Here is a 23,574-nt window from a genome sequence, read left to right as displayed (position 1 = left end):
GACTGAAACCATTCCTCTTGAGAACAGGAACCAGACAAAGATGCCCACTATCACCACTTCTATTCAACATTGTACTGTTAAGTCCTAGCCAGGGCCCTAAGGCAAGAAAGGGAAATCAAAGGCATCCAAATTGGTAAGGAAGAAGTCAAACTATCCTTTGCTGATGGTATGATCCCATACCTAGACAACCCAAGAGACTCAGTCAAAAATCTACTGGAACTAACTGAGAGATTTAGCATCATGGCAGGATATAAGATCAACATCCAAAAATCAGTTAGATTCCTCTACACTAGCAAAGAGATTGCTGAAGAAGGAATAAGGAAATCAATACTATTTACAACAGCTATCAAAAAAAAAAAAAAAAAAAAAATTTCAGAATAAATCTTACCAGGGACACAAAAGACCTCTACAAAGAAAACTATAAAAAACTACTTCAAGAAACCATAAGACATCTGCATAAATGGAAGAGCATCCATGCTCGTGGATAGGAAGATTGAACATTGTGAAAATGTCAACTCTACCCAAAGCAATCTATACTTTCAATGCAATCCCAATCCAGATCTCATCAACATTCTTTAGAGATATGGAAAAACCAATAACTAACTTTATATGGAAAGGAAAGAGAACTCGGATAAGCAAAGCACTATTAAAGAAGAACAAAGTAGGAGGTCTCACGCTGCCGGATCTCAAAACCTACTGTACAGCCACAGTAGTCAAAATTGCCCGGTTTTGGTTTAATAACAGATACACACACCAATGGAATAGAATTGAGAACCCAGAAATAGATCCATCAGCCTATAGTCAGCTGATCTTTGACAAAGGCCCAAAATCCATTAAATGGGGAAGAGAATGTTTGTTTAATAAATGGTGCTGGCAAAACTGGAGATCCATTTGCAGAAAAATGAAACAAGATTTGTACCTCACACCACACACAAAAACTAACTCCAGATGGATCAAAGACTTAAATGTGAAAGCTAAAGCTACATAGTTCCTCAAGGAAAAACTAGGGGTAAATTTAGAGGCCCTAATATATGGTATGGGAGCTCTGGTAGCATAGTAGCTAAGGCACTTGACAGCTAAAGAAAAGGCTGGCGGTTCAAACCCACCAGCCACTCCTCGGAGGGAAGATGGGGCAACCTACTTCCGTAGTGATGCTGCTTTGGAAACCCAAGGTGGGGTCGCTATGAGTCAGGTCCGACTCGACAGCACATAACAACAACAACAATATATAGCATAAATAGACTATCAAGCATAACTCAAAATGCACAAACAGCTGAAGAGAAACTAGATGAATGGGACCTTCTAAAAATTAAATCTTTATGTGCTTCCAAAGACTTCTCCAAAAGAGTCAAAAGAGAACCTACAGATTTGGAAAGAATATTTGGAAATGACATATCTGACAAGGGACTTATCTCTAAAATGTATACAAAACTCCAACACTCAATAACAAAAAAGAAAATAATCCAATTAAAAAATGGGCAGAAGACATGAATAGACACTTCACCAAGGAGGATATTCAGGTGGCCCACAAACATATGAAGAAATGCCCCCGATCATTAGCTATTAGAAAGATGCAAATCAAACCAACAATGAGATAACATCTTGCTCCAGCACTAATACCAAAGTTCAACAGGATAGAAAACAACAAATGCTGGTGAGGATGTGCAGAGATTGGGACTCTCATACACTGCTGGTGGGACTGTAAAATGGTACAATCATTGTGGAAAGCAGTATGACGATTCCTTAAAATGTTGGAATTAGAAAGACCATTTGACCTAGCCATTCCAATATTAGTATATACCCTAAAGAAGTGAGAGCCATGACTATAACAGACATATGCACACCCATGTTCATCGTGGCACTATTTACAATAGCCAAAAGATGGAAACAACCTAGGTGTCCATCAACTGAGGAATGGATATCCAAATTATGGTATATACACACAATGGAATACTATGCGACACTAAAGAATAATGTAGAATCTGCGAAACACCACGTAACGTGGATGAACTTGGAGGACATTATGCTGAGTGAAATAAGTCAATCACAAAAGGACAAATACTTTATTAGTCCATTATTATAAAAGTCAAGGAAAGGTTATCTATGGAAGGAAATTTTCTTTGTTGGTTACCAAGGGTCGGAGGGGAGGGAAGGGAACACTGTTAGATAGGTAGAGAGAAGAATTGATTTGGGTGAAGAGAAGGGCAATGTACTGAATGAGAGTGATCAATATGGTGGCGCTGAGGAAGAGAAAGACATAGAGAGGTACATGGGAGGTACAGACAACAAAGATGAACCCTTTTGTACATACAGTACTGCATTGTCAGTGAAGGCAAACATGGGTATATGGGTGGATAGATGGGTGGACAGGCTTAACTAGTAGGTATGTCTATGAAATGGGGAGTGTACCCAAGACCATGTATGGGGTCAGCAGACAATGGTCCTATAAGTTTATTTGTATGATCTGAATTCCCAGGTGTGTAGTAGAGCTGACAGGGGCAAGGTTGTGGTCACGGCTTGGTCACAGCCAGCTACCCAGAGGGACTGAGTAGTTGAACCTGTGGGCTCGGGACCATAGTTGCAGGGGACATCAAGCTCAATTGGCATAACATAGTACACAAAACATTGTTGCACCTCCTACTTTGGCAAGGAACAACTGGGATCTTAAAAGCTTGCAAGCTGCCATCTAGATGCAATGACGGGTCTCTCCTCGTCCAGAGCAAAGAGGAATGAAGAAAACCAAAAATTCATCGAAACAATTAGTCCTAGTGACTGGTACACCATCAGATCTGCAGCCTACATAATTATGAGACCAGAAGAACTAGATGGTGCCCAGATAGATAATACTGTCAACCACTTGGAAGGGGATCTATGTAAGAGATCCTGGATAGAGAAGAACAATGTGGAACAAAACTCAAAATCATTTGGAGAAAGAAAAAGAGTGGGGACCAGGTTTGCTGGTTCGATAGAGCCTGATGGAACCACTGAGACAATGGCCCCTAGCTGCCCTTCAGGTCTGGAATTGAACCCACACCTCTGGTTTCCAGCCAAACGAAAGACAGGCATGTGAGTTGAACATTTACCTCAGGTAGATACACTCCAGGTAGATACACTCCTTGGAGAGAACAATCATGGGAGACAGAAGGGCTGTGTATGCACAGAGAGACAGCTCAGGGGGCAGAAGTGCATGGAGGGATGGACACAGGGAAGAGGTAACTATCGGGAAGAAGTGGAAGGGGAGCTATTGCCTTGTGGTAAATTGTGGTCAATGTCATGAGACAAAGTGTATGTGAACTGCTGTATGGAAAATAAATTTGTTCTATAAATTTTCACCCAAATCACAATTAAAAAAAAAAAAAATTAGTAGTTCCTTCTGATATACTTGTGATATAGGAGCTCTGGTGACACAGTGCCTAAGGCATCTGACCGCTAACCAGAAGGTTGGCAGTTCAAACCCACCAGTCATTCCTCTGAAGGAAGACTGGGCAACCTAATTCTGTAGCAATACAGCCTTGGAAACCCAAAGGGGGTTGCTATGAGTCAGAATTGACTCAATGGCAGTGAGGTTTTATTTATTGTTATTTTTTTTGTGTGTGTGTGATATGCCATGGTCCCTGGGTTGCTCAAAGGGTTTGTGCTCAACTACTAACCAAAAGGTTGGCTGTTCAAACCCACTCAGCAGTGCCACATAAGAAAGGCCTGTTGATCTGCTTCCATGAGGATTACACCAAGTACACCCTATGGAGCTCAATTCTACTCTGTAAAACATGTGGTCATCAGGAATTGGAATCAACTCCATGGCAATGGGCTTGGTTTGGTTTTTGTGATATGGCTCAATGTCAGCCATTCTATTACTAAAAGATCATTCCTGTGGCCTTTCATCTTTTGTTTTAAATGGCAGCTTCTACTTCCCCTTTTCTGGTAGAGACCAGTGGGGAAATACCAATCAATGGTTGGGCAATCTGACCCCTTAACAATGAAAACATTAAGCCCACCAGCAACAGGGAAATCCCTAAATACTGATTCACTCCATGCACAAAGGGGCTCTGCCATACTCTTGGTCTGGTGATCAAAGGCCCAGAAATCTAGCCCTTCTTTTGGAATGTTTGAGGGATCTCTGTCATGGCTCCAGCCTCCCTGTTGTTGTTGGGTGTCATCAAGTCAATTTTGTCTCATAGCAACCCCTGTGACAGAACAGAACTGCTCCCACAGGGTTTTCTAGGCTGTAATCTTTGCAAAAGTAGATTACCAACCATTAGTTAGCAACCAAGTGCACATACCCACTGCACCACCAGGGCTCTTTCCAGCCTCCTTAGCCTTCCAAAAGTCCCCTTGCCAAAGGAGCCACTTCCTTGAGTTCTTAATTTGTATTAGTGTCATCAAGTAGCACCAGGAACAAAGCATGTCTATGCTTTTAAACAAGTCTCCTACCCCAGTAGGAGCAAAAATATAGTTTAGCCAAAGTCTCTTTCCTTAGTCTTTAGCCCTGCTGATGCCTGGCTGATCCATTATCATCTGGATTATCTTCTGGCTCACTGAAGATTTTGTGGGTTCACTCTCCTACTGTTGGCAATAACTGAGTTGTCTGAGGGTCAGGACCACAGCGCTGCTTCTCCCTTACTCTTTTGAAAATCAAGAAGAGCATCTTAACTGTGCTAGTTGTAATCCTTACCCAGACTTCATCCACACCATTACCACACCTCTCTGTTACTCTGACTAAATATGCCCTTTGAGCCAATCTCATAGAACTGGTTCTCTGGGTTTGTAACAATGACCTTCCAGAAATGTCCTGAGCTCACTCTAGCACGAGTGGAAATGCTATGCAACCCTAAAGAATAACCTATAATCTGCAAAACACCACATAACGTGGATGAACTTGGAGGACATTATGCTGAGTGAAATAAATCAATCACAGAAGGACAAATATTGTATTAGTCCATCATTGTAAAAGTCAAGGAACGGTTTAGATATGGAAGGAAATTTTCCATGTTGGTTATCAGGGATGGGAGGGGAGGGAAGGGAACACTCTTAGATAGATAGAGATTAAGTATTGATTTAGGTGAAGAGAAGGGCAATGTATCAAATGGGAGTCATCAGCAAGGTGGCACTGAGGAAGAGGAAGACAGAGAGGTACACGGGAGCTGCCAACAAAAAAGATGAACCCTTTCGCACATACAGTATTACGTTGTCAGTGAAGGCAAACGTGGGTATACGGGAGGATAGATGGGTGGACAGGCTGAACTATGAGGTATGTCTATCAAGTGGGGAGTGTACCCAAGACCATGTATAGTGCTGGCAGACAATGGTCCTGTAAGTGTATTTGTATGATCTGAATTCCCAGTTGTATATAGTGGAGCTTACAAGGGACGGGGTTGTAGTCGCTTCTTAGTCACAGCCAGCTACCCAGAGAGACTGAGTAGCTGAACCTGTGGGCTCGGGGCTGTAAGTCACAGGGGACATCAAGCTCAATTGGCATAACATACTACACAAAACATAGTTCCATCTCCTGCTTTGGCGAGTAGCAACTGGGATCTTAAAAGCTTACAAGCAGCCATCTAGACGCAAAAATGGGTCTCTCTGCGTCCAGAGGAAAGAAGAATGAAGAAAACCAAAGATTCATGGAAACAATTAGCCCTAGCAACTGGCACACCATGCGATCTGCAGCCTATACAACGATGAGACCAGAAGAACTAGATGGTGCCCAGCTACCACTGTCAACCACTTGGAGGGGGATCTATGTATGAGACCTGGATAGAGAAGAACAATGTGGAACAAAACTCAAAATCATTTGGGAGGCGGGGCGGGAAGGACGACCAGGTTTGCTGGTCTGATAGAGCCTGGTGGAACCACTGAGACCATGGCCCCCAGCTGCCCTTTAGGTATGGAATTGAACCCACACCTGTGGCTTCCAGCCGGGCAGAAGACAGCCATATGAGTTGAGCATTTAACTGAGGTGGATGCACCCCTTGGAGAGAACAGTCATGGGAGAAAGAGGGGCTGTTAATGTGCAGGGGGGCAGCTCACAGGGCAGGAATGCATGGCAGCATGGACACAGGGAAGGAATAGCTATCGGGAGGAAGTGGGAGGGGAGCTGTTGCATTGTGGTAGACTGTAGTCAATGTCATGAGACAAAGTGTATGTGAACTACTGTAAGGAAAGTGAATTTGCTCTATGGATTTTCACCCAAATCCTAATAAAAATAAGAAAAAAGAGAGAAGAATGTGTGACAGGATGTATCTGTGACCTACAAAGCCAAAAAATATGTGGTCCTGTTCAGAAAAAGTATGGTCAAAAACTGCTCTTTCTAACTGAGCTTTAGTAATTATTACAATCTAGTTATAATCTGGGAGCTCTGGTAGCGTAGTGCCTAAGACACTTGACTGCTAACCAGAAGGCTGGCAGTTCAAACCCACCAGCCACTCCTCGGAAGGAAGATGGGGCAATCTACTTCCATAGTGATACTGCCTCGGAAACCCAAGGAGGGGTCGCTATGAGTCGACTCCGACTCCATGTCAGGTAACAACAATAACAACAACAAAAGTTATCATCTACAGAGATACATGCCTTTTTTTCCTACTGACACAACTATAATACAGCTTGCCTTCTGTACCTGTGGGTTCTGCATCACATCAGATCAACACAAACTGAAAGTATGGAAGGGGTAAAAAGCAATTAAGTGGTCAAAACAATCTCTCAAAGGCTAACAGGGAGTGTAAAGTGCCATTTACAAAGCATTTACATCGTTATTAGGTATTATAAGTAACCTAAAGATGACTTGGGAGCTCTGGTAGCATAGTGGCTAAAGCACTTGACTGCTAACCAGAAGGCTGGCGGTTCAAACCCACCAGCCACTCCTCAGACGGAAGGTTGGGCAATCCTACTTCCGTAGTGATACTGCCTCGGAAACCCAAGGAGGGGGTCGCTATAAGTCGGGGCTGACTCGATGGCACACAACAACAACAACACAAAGATGACTTAAAGTATATGGAGGATGTGCATAGTTTATATGTAAATATTACTGTATTTTATATGATTCTTGAGCATCCTCAGATTTTGGTAGTCCCAAGTATCCAAGAACCAATCACTCACAGATACCAAGGGACAAATGCACAAATTTTACCTGTGGTTCCATAAACTCTTCCTCCTGTTTTGATGTTAAGATTTACAGGTGCAGTACCATAACTCCTAAAAACAAAATAATAAAAATTACTCTGAGGAACTATAGTAAACAAAAAATCAATATAATTCATGTTTACAAATAAAATGTAAGCTAATCTTAAAAATCTATCACTAGCACAATGAAGAATAAACAAAATATTTTAAATATAACTTATTTTCTGTATTAAGTCACTCAATGCCACCATCTCAAAATCCCACTATAATAAACTTCACAAGAAATTTGGCTGCCAAGGGGAGAACAGATGATACACATCCTCATATCCTCGTCTCCCAGTTACTCAGCACACAGCAATCCTGCAACAGTGAAATTTCTCCACCTCACTGCCAAATCCATGGACCTTTTAGTTCTTCCTACATGTGATATTGATAAACCTGCTTTCTAACATCCAGAGTACTTCTCTAAATTATGAATTTAATTATATGAAATTAAAAAAATAAATCTAGCATGAAAGCAGAACAGTGCTGGGTGGTGGTGCGTGGTTAACGATCGAGAGCAAACAAAAGGAAAATCTATAGGATGGAAGTAAAGTTTCATATTTTGATCTGGGTGTTGGTTACATGAATAAATACATTTGAAAACCGTATTTTAAATGCAGTATTATAATATACATGTGATAAACTTATGGGGGGGGGACCTCACAATATCTGGAGTCAAACAAACCTAGAGCAAAATTTATTTGTGTGGAGCTAAACAAATCTATGACAAATTTATCTTTTGTCAATTATTAGTTTTGAACCCTTGGACAAGTCTTTTAGACTTCATAAGCCTCACATTCATTTTCTGTAATACAAGTTTAGAAACAGTTCCCCTACTTTCACACATAATGCAATCTTGTAAGTGAGTGGGAAAATCAAATATACTATGTAATATTTTATTTACATGTCATGGAGTGGGATGGTTAATTTTGTGTCAATTTGGCTAGGTTATGGTTCCCAGTGGTTTTTCTCAAACACTAGACTATTTGCTGTTCCTTAATGTAAGGTAAGGGAGCCCTGGTGGTGTAGCGCCTAAGGCACTTGACTGTTAACCAGAAGGCTGACAGTTCAAACACACCAACCACTCCTCAGAAGGAAAACTGGCCAACCTACTTCCATAGTGATACCGCCTTAGAAACCCAAGCATGGGGTCGATATTAGTCATATCGACTCCATAGCACTGAGGTTATTTTTTTTGTTGTTTATTTTTTGTTTTTAAATGTAAGGTAATGTAATCAGTTATTAGTTGAAGGGTGTGGTGGTTACGTTTGTGTGTCAACCTGGCTGGGCCTGGCTGAATGGTTGGGCAGCTGAATGGAGTTACTCCCCATGTGAGATTAGTAATTAACTCCACAGTGGAGTCTATTGGAGCAGCTGAGTAGCTGCTTTGGGTATGTGGTTTGCTTCCTGTATATAAGAAATAGCTTTGGGAATGGGTCTCTAGCTTAAGGCACACTTGGACCCTGCATGCAGTTGTGTCGTTTTTCAGCAGCCTGCCATGCACTGCAGACTTTGGGACTTAAAATGGACTTGAATTAATGGCCTTGTGTGTGGTTTGGTAACACTGGGACTGTGGCATTTTATTTGTCGACCTTGGGCTTGTTAGCCTCAGCAGCCAGTAGCTGCCTGAGTAGAGAGAGATGCCTCTAGCTTCAGTGGGCCAGGAGCAAGAGGCAGAGCTGAAGTCCAGGGTCGAGGGGCTTTCACACAGCCCTGAGAGCCTGGCACTTTGAACTTGGACATAAAGCCTCCAAACTGAGAGAATAAATGCCTGTTTGTTAAGGCCATCCCATTTGTGGTATATTCTTGTCAGAATGGCACTAGGTAAGCACAACAAAGCGTGTGGTGGTTAAGTTTGTGTGTCAACCTGGCTAGGCCTGGTTGAGTGGGCAGCTGGATGTAGTATTCCCCTGATGAGACTGGTAATCAACTCCATGGTGGAATCTACTGTGAGCAGCTGACCAGTGGGTATGTGGTCTGCTACCCATATACAAGAAATAGCTTTGGGAACGGTCTCTAGCTTAGGGCACTCTTGAACCCTGTATGTAGTCAAGTCATTGTTCAGCAGCCTGCCATGCTCTGCCATCCCTGGGACTTTCAATGGACTTAAATTAATGGCCTGCCATGTGGTTTGGTAACATCAGGACTGTGCCTTTTTACTTGACAACCTAGGGCTTGTCAGCCTCAGCAGCCAGCAGCTGTCTGAGTGAAGAAAAGCCTCTAGCTTCAGTGAGGGGCTTTCAACCAGCCCCTAGAGCCTGGCACTTTGAACTTGGACTTAAAGCCTCCAAACTGTAAGGGAATAAATTCCTATTTGTTCAAGCCATCCCATTTGTGGTATATTCTTGTCAGAGCAGTACTAGGTAACCAGAACAAAGGGGAAGTTTCTTTAATATGGGGTCTGCCTTCGGATTACAAAGTTGTTTTGGCAGATATCTCAACATTCTTCCTGCCTCCTGACCTAGGGATCTTGGACACAGCTTGCAGAAGTCTGTAGCATGTCACCTAACCTACAAATTTTGGACTTGGCAGGCCTCCAAAATCCCGTGAGCCAGCAGGAGTCTTTAGTGTGTTCCCTGACCATGGATTATTGGCCTTTTCAGCTCTTGTAATGGAGTGTCAGTCCTCAGAAGTAAACCTCTCTCTGTGCAAGCACATACACGTACCACTGGTTATATTTTTCTAGAGAATCCCGCAACCTTTTGAATTATCTTCAGCAAAATTTTAGGTGTGATATTAATGATACTGTTCAATAATTTCCCCATTTTGTTGGATCACTTTTATTTGGAACACGCACAAACGTGGATCTCTTCCAGTTGGCTGGCCAGGTAGCTAGCATAGATAAATGAGCGCTTCCATTTTTTGAAACATTTTAACTGGTATCCCCTTTATTCCTGGAACCTTGTTTTTCACCAATGCCTTCAGTGCAGCTTGGACTTGTCCTTCAATACCATTGGTCCTTGATCATATGTTACCTCCTGAAATGGCTGGATGTCAACCATTTCTTTTTGGTATAGTGACTCTGTGTATTTAATCTTCTTTGGATAATTCCAGCATCATTCAATATTTTGCCCATAGAACACTTCAGTATTGCTATTTGAGGCTTGAATTTTTTCTTCAGTTCTTTCAACTTAAAAAATGCTGAGTGTGTTATTCCCTTTTGGTTTTCTAACTCCAGGCATTTGTACATTTCATTTGAATAATTTGTCTTCCCAAGCCACCCTTTGAAATCTTCTGTTCAGCTCTTTTACTTCATTATTTCTTCCATCTGCTTCCACTACTCTACATTCAAGAACAAATTTCAGTCTTTCTGATATCCATTTTGGTCTTTTCTTTCTCGTCTTTTCAATGATCTTTTGCTTTCTTTATGTATGATGTCCTTGATATCATCCCATAACTCACCTGGTCTATGAGCATTACTACTGTTGAATGTTTCAGATCCATTCTTCAGATGGCCTTAAATTCAGGTAGGATATACTCTAAGTCTCATTTTGACTCTTGTGGACTTGTTCTAATTTTCTTCAGCTTTGTTAAATTTGCATATGAGCAACTGGTAGTCTGTTCTACAGCCAGCCTCTGCTCTTAGTCTGACTGATGATATTGAGTTTCTCCATCGTCTTTCCATAGATGCAGTCAAGTTGATTCCTGTGTATTCCACCCAGTGAGGTCCCTGTGTGTTTCTCCGATGTTGCTGCAAACAATATTTCTAATGACTATGTTGCTGATCTTGCAAAATTCTATCATATGATCTCTGACTTGTTTCTGTCACCAAGGCCATATATTCCAACTACAGACCTTCTTCTGTTTCCAATGTTTGAACTCCAATTGCTAGTAATTATCAATACATAATGGCTGCATGTTTGATCAATTTCTGATGGCAAAAGTTGGTAAAAACCTTTATCATCTTTGGCATCAGTGGTTGGTATGTAAATTTGAGTAACAGTTCTATTAAATGGTCTTCCTTGTAGGCATAGGGATATTATCCTATCACTGACAGCATTATACTTCAGGATAGATCTTGAAATATTTTTGCTCATGAATGCAATGCCATTTCTCTTCAATTTGCCACTTCCAGCAAAGTAGACCTTATAATGGTCTGATTCAAAATGGCCAATACAGTCTGGTTCATTTCACTAATGCCTACTGTGTTAGACTGGGTTCTCTAAAGAAACAAAACCACTAAAGCTTAGAGAGAGAGAAAGAGAAATTTATCTTAGGAAAATGGCTCACACACTTATAGAAGCTGGCAAGTCCCAAGTTCTTGGATCAAACGTCAAGCTGGAGACTCTTCCCGACTCACACAGCTGCAGGGGCTCAGGAGCTCAAGGTTGGCAGGCAGTATACTGGCTGTTGACTCCAACGAATGACAAATCCAAGATCTCCAGGCCGAATGGTGGATTGATCGCTCATGGATAGTTGTAGGCAACACAACAGAATCCCGATCCACAGAAAAGTGTCTCTTTTCCCAGGATGTCCATAAATATACTGGAAGCAGGCACACCCCTAGGAAACTCCCTTTCAACAGACTGGCTGCTCAAAACATATACATCTGATCCCATCATGGAAACAACCCACATCACAATTGTTTAAACCATACAAAATTGTGTGGTCCAGACAAGTTGACACACAGCTTCAACTATCAAAGTCCACCCCTTGTCAACTTGGCAGCAGTACACATCTTCTTAACCATTTATAATTTCTAAATAAGGACAATTATAAAGTCATATTTCACCTAACATGATACGCTAAGACATGTACAACCAAAACACATTAACCTTATTTACATTTCACAGTTTATAACAGAAGGAAACAAAAATATTTGTTGCACCCACCAGCCATTCCTCGGAAGGAAGGTTGGGCAATCCTACTTCCGTAGTGATAACTGCCTCAGAAACCCAAGCAGGGGTCACTAGGAGTCGGGGCCGACTCGATGGCAAATAACAACAACAACAGCACATATACAATGAAGAAATATAACAATCACAGTCCTTGTTTCTGCAACTGGTCACATGGTCGCAACTAATATTCAGAACTACCTTCTTCCACCACTCATTCTGTATTTTCCTTGCCCTCAGCAATCACCTCAGCTGGTCTTGGTTGTTTGCCTGGTGGGGTGACCCAAACCGTCATTCCTGAAGGGTCTGGGCCATTAGCAGTCATATCAGAATTGGGTTGCAGTAATTTCCCATTGACTTTAATCAGAGGGCATGGTAGTACTAAGAGACATCCTACAGAATCTCCTGTATTCCAGAAATCTTCTTCTTTAACTCCATTATGTAATGTCAATCTAATTTCCCTTTGGTAATCAGGATCTATCACACCAGACGGTATAGTAATACCCTTCTTTGTCTGTTGATCCAGAGGCATGAGGAAGCCAAAATGGCCAGGTGGCATTCTTAACTTCCAGCTCAGTGCAATCAGTATTGTGTCTCCCAGTGGGAGTGTTCTTCCCTTTGGGACTAAGCTCTCCAGACCACAGAGCATAGGGTAGCAGGGACAGGAAGCAAAAATTTTTTGAGTGGGTCACTAGGTGTTATAGTTCCACTTAGCTTTTCCTACCATAATAACCCTTAGTCCACATGTGAGGGACCCAATGTGGGAATTCTGCCAACTGCTCAGTACATCTATTCCAATTATGCATTCTGGAACTGGGGAAATCACTACAGGATGGGTTTGGGAACCCAAGGGACTTACTGTGAGACGCACCTTAGCTAAGACTTCATCAATAACTTGACCTCCATATGCCCCTACTCTGACTGGTGGACTACAATGATGCTTTGGGTCTCCAGGAATTAGTGTCAGTGCAGAGCCAGTGTCCAGTAATCCCCCAAAAGTCTCATTATTTCCTTTTCCCCAATGAACAGTCACTCTTGTAAAAGGCCCCAGATCCCTTTGGGGAAGGCTGGGAGAAAGACTGACAACACAGATCTTTGGCAATGTAGTGGGGTCCTTCCTCAAAGGGACCCAGTCTCCCCTCCATTCAAGAGGTTGTGGGTCTGTAAACTGACTCAAGTCTGGGAACTGACTGAGAGGCTGTGACTCTCTATTCTGGTGATTCAATCTAGGCTGCTGTTCATGTGACCTAGAATTCTGTTTATATAGATCAAGTAAATATTTAGTACATTTGCCATGTATTTCACTACTAGGAACACCATGCGCAAGTAGCCAATGCCATAATTCCACACCACTCAGACTATTCTGATTACTGTTCCGACTCTGCTGTCCATTATGATAACCACACCCACCTTGCCTTTGTCAATTAACTGCTGCCAGTTGCCCCTACTACCACGGAGTCCAATCAGCCCCATCGTAGTTAAGTGTCTTAGTTCAATTAGGCCAGTTCCCACTGTCAAATCCAGCTTACATAAAATAGCAATCACAGCAGTCTTCAAGGATGCTGGAGCTCCCTTCACAAATTTAGTCCTCATGGTACTGGTGAAAGGCGTGTCTCTTCTGGACTCTCCATTTCTGGCTCTAGGGGTCTAATCTGATAAATCCATTCTAAAAGACCAATTTCCCTAAGTCTCTGGATACCTTCTTCTACATTATACCAAGGTAGGTCTGGTACTTCAACTTGACTTAAGGTAGACCACCACATAATCCATGATTCAGTAAGCCAATCAAATAAACTATTAGATCTTTTCCTAACCTCTCAAATTGAAACAATGAATGAAGAATTCATACTCAGTGGGCCTAAATCAATAAACTCAGACTGATCCAATGTTACATCTCTTGCACCATTATCCCACACCCTCACTCACCATTCCCATACATATTCTCCAGGTTTCTGTCTGTACATGTTAGCAAAATCAAGTAGGTCTTTTTGGGCGTAGCACACCACCTCCTAAGTCACATTTTTATTTCACCTTTTGGGGTTCGCTTGGACTTAACTTTAGTTACACGTCTAGCAGCAACAATGGGTGGTTGGGGTAGTTCCTGAGAACATTCAGCAATGTCTTCCATGGTCTCTGCCTCAGGCAATGACCCAGCAGGCACAGTGGGTTAATCCCATCAAACCGAGGTAGAGGGGATAATGGTTTTACAGTAATACCTTCAGATGGGGGGGGATTCAACAGAATTTATAGGCTCCATATCTTGAGGAGCTCTGGTGGCATAGTGCCTAAGACACTTGACTGCTACCCAGAAGGCTGGCAGTTCAAACCCACCAGCCACTCCTTGAAAGGAAGGTTGGGCAATCTACTTCCATAGTGATACTGCCTCAGAAACCCAAAGAGGGATCACTATGGGTCAGATCCAACTCAATGGCAAATAACAACAACACATCCTGATCTTCCTGACTATCTGCCCATATGCCCCCTTTCAGGTTTCAGGATCCCATTTTTTCCCAATCAATGCCCTCACTTTAACTTCAGATACCATTCTGGGTTGGTAATTTTATTGCCGTTGTAATTCAGCTACCCTTACAATAAGACTCTGGGTTTGGTTTTCAGCAATATCAGCTGTTACTAGAAGAAATAAAGCTTTCTTTCAGAGCACAACTGGATACATTGAGGTCTTTTATGCAGTGCTTAAGCTGTGACTCAGCAGTCCTGATCTCATCTCGCTCTTTTATCACTTTGCCTAGTGTAAGTAGGATCAACCAACCAGCTTCCTTATACTCCTCATGCTGACAAAATTGCAGAAATGTATCAAAAATGCATTTACCCAGAGCCTCACTTCTCAAAAGTACTTGATCTATTAGTGGTGCTATTTTGCATATTAACGTTGCCACCTCATGCCAGGGATTACCAGGGCCCTCTTTACTAACAGATGTAGGGTCATCGTACCTTTACAATTAATCAAATTGGAGATCCAATTTAAGAAGCCCATCCTTATGATTTTGTCTTTCTAGAACCACTCCCAGTACTTAATGTGTTAGACTAGGTTCTCTAGAGAAACAAAACCAGTAAAGCTTATATACAGAGAGAAAGTGAAACTTATCTTCGGAAAATGGCTCACACACTTATAGAAGCTGGCCATTCCAAAGTTCTTGGATCAAACATCAAGCTGGGGGCTTTTCCCGACTCCTGCAGCTGCAGGGGCTGAGGAGTTCAAGGTTGGCAGGCAGTGTACTGGCTGTTGACTCCAACAAATGACGAACCCAAGATCTCCAGGTGAAGGTGGATTGTACGCTCACAGACAGTTGTAGGCAGCACAACAGAATCCCGATCCACAGCAGAGTGTCTTTTTTTCCAGGATGTCCATAAATATACTGGAAGCAGGTCACATCCCTAGGGAAACTCCCTTTCAACGGATTGGCTGCTCAAAACATATACATTTGATCCCATCACTGGAACAACCCACATCACAATTGCTTAAACCACACAGAATTGTGGCCTAGCAAAGTTGACAGACAGCTCCAATGATCACACCAACAATATAGATCTTGTTTTGGTTAACTAGTGCCACTCTGACAGAAAATACCACAAATGGGTGGACTGATCAAACAGGGATTTATTCTCTTACAGTTTTGGAGGCTAGGAATCTGAGTTCAAAGTGCCAGGCTCTAGGGACTAGGTGAAAGTCCCTCAACTTTGGGCTTCTGCTCTGCCTTTCTCCCGGCCCACTTAAGCTAGAGGCATCTCTTCACTGCGGCAGCTTCTGGCTACTGAGGCTGACAAACCCAAGGTCAACAAGTAAAAAGGAACCGTACCAATATTACCAAACCACACAGCAGGCCAATGATTCAAGTCCTGAGATAGTCCCAAGACTGGCAGAGCATAGCAGGCTGCTGAATGAAGACACGGCTACATGCAGGGTCCAAGCATGCCAAAAACCTTAGGCCATTCCCAAAGCCTTTCCTTATATACGGGAAGCAGACCACATCCCTAAAGCAGCTACTCACAGCAGATTCCACCATGGAGGTGATTGCCAGTCTCATCATGGGCAATAACTACCACCAACTGCCCAGCCTCTCAAAACCAGGCCCAGCCAAGCTTATATAAACCTTAACTACCACAGATTTTCATGCATTCTATTTCATTTTTGACAACTCTCTATTTTCCTAGATTTATACTTTGTACATTCCACATTCAAATTACTATTGGATTTTTCCAGCTGCTTCTTCTCATTTTGGGTCATGCCACATAAGCAAATGGAGGTTCAGAAAGTTTTACTCCATCCGTATCATTAAGGTTGACTAAAGTTGAGTATGCTGGAAGCTATGCCACTGCTATGTCCAATACCAGCAAGGTCACACATGGTGGACAGTTTCAGCAGAACTTACAGACTAAGACAGACTACAAGAAAGACCTAGAGAACTACTTCCAAAAAAATTGGCCAGAAAAATCCTTAAGAATAGTAGCAAAGTATTATCTGACATCGTGCTGGAAGATGAGCCCTTCAGGGTGAAAGGCATTCAAACTGCCACTGGAGAAGAGCTGCCTCCATATACATTAATACATGTATGTCATATACTCAGTTAATTGCTCCTGAATCCAGCAAGTCAGTTTTGATTCTTTTGTTTTCTGTCCAACAACAGTCAACCCATGCTCTTTTTATTCATTACTCTTCTCAGATGTATTTATATCCCCTTTACTACTACTGCTGGCTTAGTTTGTGCTATCATCTCATTTGGACAATTACTTCAAGTCTATTAACTAATTTCTCTCCATATAGTATAACCCAATGATATGACTAGAATTATCTTTAGCAAATAATCCAACTTCCCATCTACCTTACGCTCCAGGCATGTGGTTCCTCCAAACCATACTTCACTATGTCTATCTAAGCACTGCTTTCTGTTCTCCTTCTGTTAGAAGAAATATTCAAAGAAGTTGTTACCGCCTCAGGGATCTTCTCAACACTTGTGGGCTTTTAGTAGCTCTCCTCTCAAAGCTTTATATCACTCTGTACATGTTTCTATTCTAGCACTTACAATGCACTGAAGATATTTACTCACGTCTTTCTCATTACTTCTGGAAAATAAGGACTACTTTTGTTATTTTTGGATTCCCACCATCAACTATTATAGTACCAAAGAAGTACGATTACATCTTTAAAAAGTGTTTCTTCAATGAATGTTTCTGTTACATTAGAAAAATGGAAAACCCAAACACAGGTGTGCATAAGTAACAAAATGAAAGAACGATTAACAAATACGTATTACATTTTAAGGTTTCTAATGCTAAGGAAATTGTGTAATTCAATATTTTTCTAAAACCACTTTAATGTCAAGAATCAGAAATTATTGTTTTCATGTTAAATTTACTTAGTAACTTCATCTTTATTAAAGAAATATTTTTATGGTAAAATTTTAACAAGTTTTTTCCAATCATGGTTAAAGATGGAAAAATGTAAAGACAATGGAATCAACCACAAATAGTTTTATATAACCACATAATTTTTGATATAGCTTTCAGACAATTGTTATTTACATAAAAATAACTTACCCATACTGTGGTCCTCCTGTTTTAATGTCGCCTATAGTGACATGAACATCATCCTCATCATCGTCACTGTCACTATCACTATCGTCTTCAGTCTCAGTCACTTTCTACACCAATAGAAACAATTATAACATCTTAAATAACCCATTTCACCATCTAATGTAAGTAACTGAAATATGTATTAATTGTTTTTTGAGATACTAAGTTAGAGATAAAACATTGTAAGTTCGAAAGGCTGTCACCAGTTTGACTACATTTATAACTCTGATGTACATGATAAAAAGGGGTTAAGAATATGAAGAAATAACTTTTTTTTAGCATTGTCTTTTTGTAAATAATGCCTTATGTATTCTTTTTCTTTTTTTCACCACTTATAGCTTTGAAAAGGCAGCTACAAAAAGGACAGATCTCTACCAAATAAGAATCTGAACACTTCCTTGTGAAAAGAGTATGAAAGAGGAAAATTAATTTTAAGATTCATAATTAAAATGCATCAAACAGTAAAGAACAGCTCAACTATTCCTGGCATTCATGCACATCTAGAAGAGGCCCTGAATACAAATGGTTGAAAGCATACCTTGTTGCTATGGGCATAAAAAGTGAGCCAGTTAAGCCTTTATTTTGGCTCCAAAAGACTATTCTGTCCTTACTTAGTCACATAATAGTAAATAAGTATATTACCTAGGCAAAATACTGTTTTGTATGCAAATTCAAGCCTGCACAATAATTATTTTTAAGAGTTAAAATGTTAAAATATTCATAGGACTAATGATACCTTCATCCCACAAAACATTTTTTTAACAGGTATGGGGTCAGGAACTGTTTGTTACATATATTTAAAAAATATATTTGTTAAAAAACCATGACATTCTAGCTTAGGTTGCGGGATTCAGTGATCACTTTGAAAATCAGACTTACTGTGATTTAAGCACACTGACCATTTGGTTCCTCGAAAACACTAAGCATCAAACCTTTGCACATGCTATATGTCCTCTGAAGTCCTTTCCCACTATTGTCCTTAATAGTCCCTGCATATGTTTTTGATGGCAGCAGATGAAATAGAAGATGTAACAGGGGGTTAGAGCACACAGGATACAGAAGGCCATGTCAAAATTTAGCTTTGCTCCTAAATGAAATGGGAAGCTATTGATAAAGATTTTAAGCAGGAAAATAACCAGGTTTCAAAGCCTTTTGTTACCGGTTTTGGTACGCCATTTTCAGCTGTTTCATCTTCAATTCCAGATGGAGGATTAGCACTATAAACAACAAAAATACATGTCAGATATTACTTTACAAGGGTACAGACAATATTTTTAAACTACACCTAATCAAGTTTCCTAAAATTACTATCTCCTCTAGAAGGTAAGAACAAAGATGGTAAAAAATTACTTCTCATTCCATTACATAAAACAAATACTGTATTCTAGTAGATGGTGGAATAGCTAAACAGACTGCATAGACCCTCTTCAACAAAGAAAAGGGGAACCAATTACTACAGATACAGAAGATAATCGTGGAGCCCTGAGCTTTGAAGGGAAGGATACAGGGAAGGATATAGAAGAGGACTAAAATCCAACTAGTAGAAGAACTTGCATGAAACACTAAAAAAGGAGACATACAGAGCTGCAGTCTGTCAGCAATCATGATGGCATGGACAGATTGGATTATTCCCGAGTGGCATTAAGACCTAAGAATTAACCTAAAAATCCGTGCAGCCCAGGAGCTGCACAGAGAACTACAATGGTGGCTGGTGAATAAAAGAGGAAGCAGTAAAGAGGAAGAAGGGCTGAAGTGTGAAGTTTTGCCTGACCTGACAGTGCAGCCATTTTGAATGTTTACAAGCGGTGTGACCATTTTGGACATTTAAAGCACCAGCATTCTCCCAGATTCCATGGACTTAAGAATAGATTCCACTTGCCGGGAACCACAAGGACATTCCAGACACCAACGACTGGAAAGTTAAGACAGATCTAAATAAACAACATCACAATGTCTCAGAGACAACAGACCATCACAGTCCACACAAAGAAGCAAGATAAAGTGGTAGACACAAGGGAGCAAGATACAAACCCAGAAAACATCCCTGAGGAAGAAGCAGCATTGGAACACCCCGATAAGGAATTCAAAAGAATTATATTTGGGTATCTACAAAGGATTGAGAGACAGAGCAAGGAAAACACTGACAAAATTAAGGAAAACACAGACAAAACCCTAGAACAAATTCAGAAGAAAATACAAGAACAAAATGACAAAATAAATGAAAATTAGAAATTATACAAAATCTACAGATAGAAATCTAGAACATTAATACTAAATTTTCAGAAATAGGTAACACATGGAAAGGGCAAAGGAGCAGAATCGAATCAATGGAAGAAAAAATTAATGAGACTGAAGATAAATACCTGAATACTTCTTTGGAAAGGGATCAATCAGAAAAAAGATCAAACCAAAATGAAGAAAGCCTAAGATTCATGTGGGATACCATCAAAAGGAATAACTTACATGTAATTGGAATTCCAGAACAGGAAGAGAAAAATAAAACCACTGAGAAAACGGTCCAAGATTTGCTGGAAGAGAATTTTCCTGGTATGATGAAAGATGAGAATATATCCATTCAGGAAGTCCAACGAACCCAACAGGATAGACCCCAAAAGAAAATCACCAAGACATATCATCATCAAACTCATCAAAACCAAAGAATCCTGAAAGCAGCACAGGAAAAATGAAAAGTCACTTATAAAGGACAACCAATAATAATAAGCTCTGATTTCTCAGCAGAAACCATGCAAGCAAGAAGACCATGGCATGGTATATATAAAACCCTGAAAGACAAAAATTTCCAATCAGAATTAAATACCCAGCAAAACTGCCCCTCAAATATGATGGTGAAATTAGATTTCCAGATACGGAGAAGTAAGGGAGTTTGTTAAAACCAGACCAACCTTACAAGATATGCTAAAGGAGTCCTTTGAACAGAGAACCAATAATAGCAAACAACAGCTGACCATTAATACACAAGATGACATAACCCAGAAACCAACACAACTATAGACATATCCAAAGTAAAATAAGTTTACAAGATCATAAACAGAGAACCAGAGACATCAATTGACAAATGAAGACAACTACAAACCAAAAAGAGGGGAAATACTGTGTAGTTACACAACTACTAAATGGTGAGGAAGTCAAGAGAGCTGCAAGATAGAACAGACTGTTCTAAACTAAGGGAGAAAATTACAAATTACAAATAAGCCTTCACATCACAATAAAAAAAGAAGACAAGCACAAATATTTAGTAAATACTAAAACAACAGCAACAAAGGAAATGATAATACCATTCATATACACAATGAGCTCAGCATAGAAAATTATATGGAACAAAGAAACCAGGAACACCATGAAAAAACACTTAACAAAATGACAGCAACCAATTCATACTTGTCAATAATTATACTGAACGTTGATGAAGTAAATGCACCACTCAAGAGATGAAGAGTTGCAGACTAGAAAAGAAAACATAACCCATCAATACGCTGTCTACAAGAGACACACCTTAGAGACAAAGACAAAAATCAAAGGCTGAAAAAAGATATATCAAGCAAATGGCAACTGTAAAAGAGCAGCAGTGGCAGTATTAATTTCTGATCAAATTAACTTTAAGACTAAAACCACCACATGAGACAAGGAGGACATTATATATATAATATAATATATATAATATAATGATTAAAGGAAAAATTGAAGAAGATATAGCCATAATAAATATCTATGGACTCAATGGAAGAGCCCCAAAATACATAAATCAGCCTTTAAAAGAGTTGAAAAGGCAAATAGATGACTCCACAGTCATAGTAGAACACTTTAATACACATCTTTCAGTGAAAGATACAACAACTGGAAAGAAACTCAACAAAGACAAAAAAGAGCTAAACAATGCAATCCACCAACTTGACTTTTTAGACATCTACAGAGCACTTCACCCAACAAGAGCACAGCATACATTCTTTTCCAGTGCACATGGGACATTTTCCATGATAGAACATATGTTAGGCCATAAAGCAAGCCTTAATAAATTTAAAAATACTGAAATACTGCAAAGCATCTTTTCAGATCACAATGCTATGAAGTTAGAAATCAACACTAGGAAGATCAACGGAAAAAGAGCAAACACAAGGAAACTGAATACCTTCCCTAAGAAAGACTGGTTAAGAGAAGAAATAAAAAATGAAGTAAAAAAATTCCTTGAATCAAGTGACTTATCTCTAGAATTTAGAGAACTCCAATACCTCAATAACAAACAGGCAAATAATCCAATTAAAAAATGGGCAGAAGACATGAATAGACACTTCACCAAGGAGGATAGTCAGGCGGCCAACAAACATGAAGAAATGCCTCATGATCTTAGCCATTAGAGAGATGCAAATCAAAACAACAAGATACCATCTTGCCTTAGCACTAGTAGCAAAGTTCAACAAGACAGAAAATAACAAATGCTGGTGAGGATGAGGTGAGATTGGGACTCTCATACACTGCTGGTTGGATGTAAAATGGAACAACCACTGTGGAAAGCAGTATGGCGATTCCTTAAAAAGTTGGAATTAGAAATACCAAATGACCCAGCCATTCCATTACTAGGTATATATCCTAAAGAAGTGAGAGCCATAACAAGAACAGACATATGCACACCCATGCTCACTGTGGCCAAAAGATGGAAACATAGGTGTTTCCTAGGAATGGATATCCAAACCATGGTACATGCACACAATGTAATACTATGCAACCCTTACGAATAACATAGAATCTGCAAAACACCGCATAACATGGATGAACTTGGAGGACATTATGCTGAGTAAAATAAGTCAATCAGAGAACAAATATTGTATTAGTCCATTACTGTAAAAAGGAAAGGAAAGGTTTCTACATGGAAGGAAATTTTCTTTGTTGGTTACCAAGAATGGAGGTGTGGGTATGGAATACTGCTAGATAGGTAGAGACAAATATTGATTTGGGTGAAGAGAAGAGCAATGAACCAAATGTGAGTGATCAACACAGTGTGGCACTGAGGAAGAAGACGACATAGAGAGGTGCATGGAGGTACAGACAACAAAAATGAACCCTTTTGCACATATAGTACAGCATCATCAGTGAAGGCAAACATGGATATACGGGTGGATAGATGGGTGCACAGGCTGAACAATTACGTATGTCTATGCAGACTCAATGGCACATAACAACAACAACATGCAAGGTGGAGTGTGCCCATGTCCATGTATAGGGTTGGCAGACAATGTTTCTACAAGTGTACTGGTATGTTCTATAAGAATTTCCAGGTATATAGTATAGCTGACAAGGGACAAGGTTGTAGCTTCTTGGCCACAGCCAACTACATAGAGGGAGTGAGAAGTTGGACCTGTGGACTTGGGACCCATGGTCGCAAGGGCCATCAAGCTCAACTGGCATAACATACTACACAAAAACATTGTTCCAACTTCCTTGGTGAGTAGCAACTGGGATCTTAAAAGCTTGCAAGCAGCCATCTAGATGCAATGATTGGTCTCTCCTCGTCCAGAGCAAAGAAGAATGAAGAAAACCAAAATTCATCGAAACAATTAGTCCTAGAGACTGGTACACCATTCAATCTGCAGCCTATACAACTATGAGACCAGTAGAACTGGATGGTGCCTGGCTACCACTGTCAACCACTCAGAGGGGGATCTATGTAGGAGATACTGGATCAAGTGGGAGAACAACGTGGAACAAAACTCAAAATCATTTAAAAAAAAAAAAAAAAGACCAGGTTTGCTGGTCTGATAGATCCTGGTAGAACCACTGAGACTATGGCCCTGTGGTATAGTAAATTACTTTGTGTGGCTTTTCTACCCATAAGTCTTTGTAAACTCCAAGGTGGGATTTGCTATGAGCAACTGAGGAGCTCCTGATTGCTGAAGGTGTCCACCTGGAGTATTTCTGTTGGGAGTGGCACAAAACAATGTTCTGGGAGGTGCCCACTCTCTCTCAGGTGCTTAGAGTT

The 23,574-nt window shown here is 40.5% G+C and overlaps 1 protein-coding gene across 1 annotated transcript in view; it reads right to left on the bottom strand.

The window, feature by feature from the left end:
* Positions 1-23,574, bottom strand: part of FIP1L1 (factor interacting with PAPOLA and CPSF1) — a 123,359-nt gene that overhangs the window by 91,322 nt on the left and 8,463 nt on the right. Inside the window, exons 4-6 of the mRNA XM_042781702.1 lie at positions 18,742-18,799; positions 17,547-17,650; positions 7,121-7,185 (exon numbers count right to left, since the gene is read on the bottom strand). Coding sequence (XP_042637636.1) covers positions 7,121-7,185; positions 17,547-17,650; positions 18,742-18,799 — 227 coding nt within the window. The remainder of the gene's footprint in view (positions 1-7,120; positions 7,186-17,546; positions 17,651-18,741; positions 18,800-23,574) is intronic.

The sequence above is a fragment of the Orycteropus afer genome, unplaced genomic scaffold, assembly GCF_000298275.1.
Source record: "Orycteropus afer afer isolate SDZICR_OR568_19922 unplaced genomic scaffold, OryAfe1.0 scaffold00153, whole genome shotgun sequence".
NCBI lineage: Eukaryota > Metazoa > Chordata > Mammalia > Tubulidentata > Orycteropodidae > Orycteropus > Orycteropus afer.
Note: the sequence above shows the minus strand (reverse complement) of the source record. Positions and strands in the feature narration are given on the sequence as shown.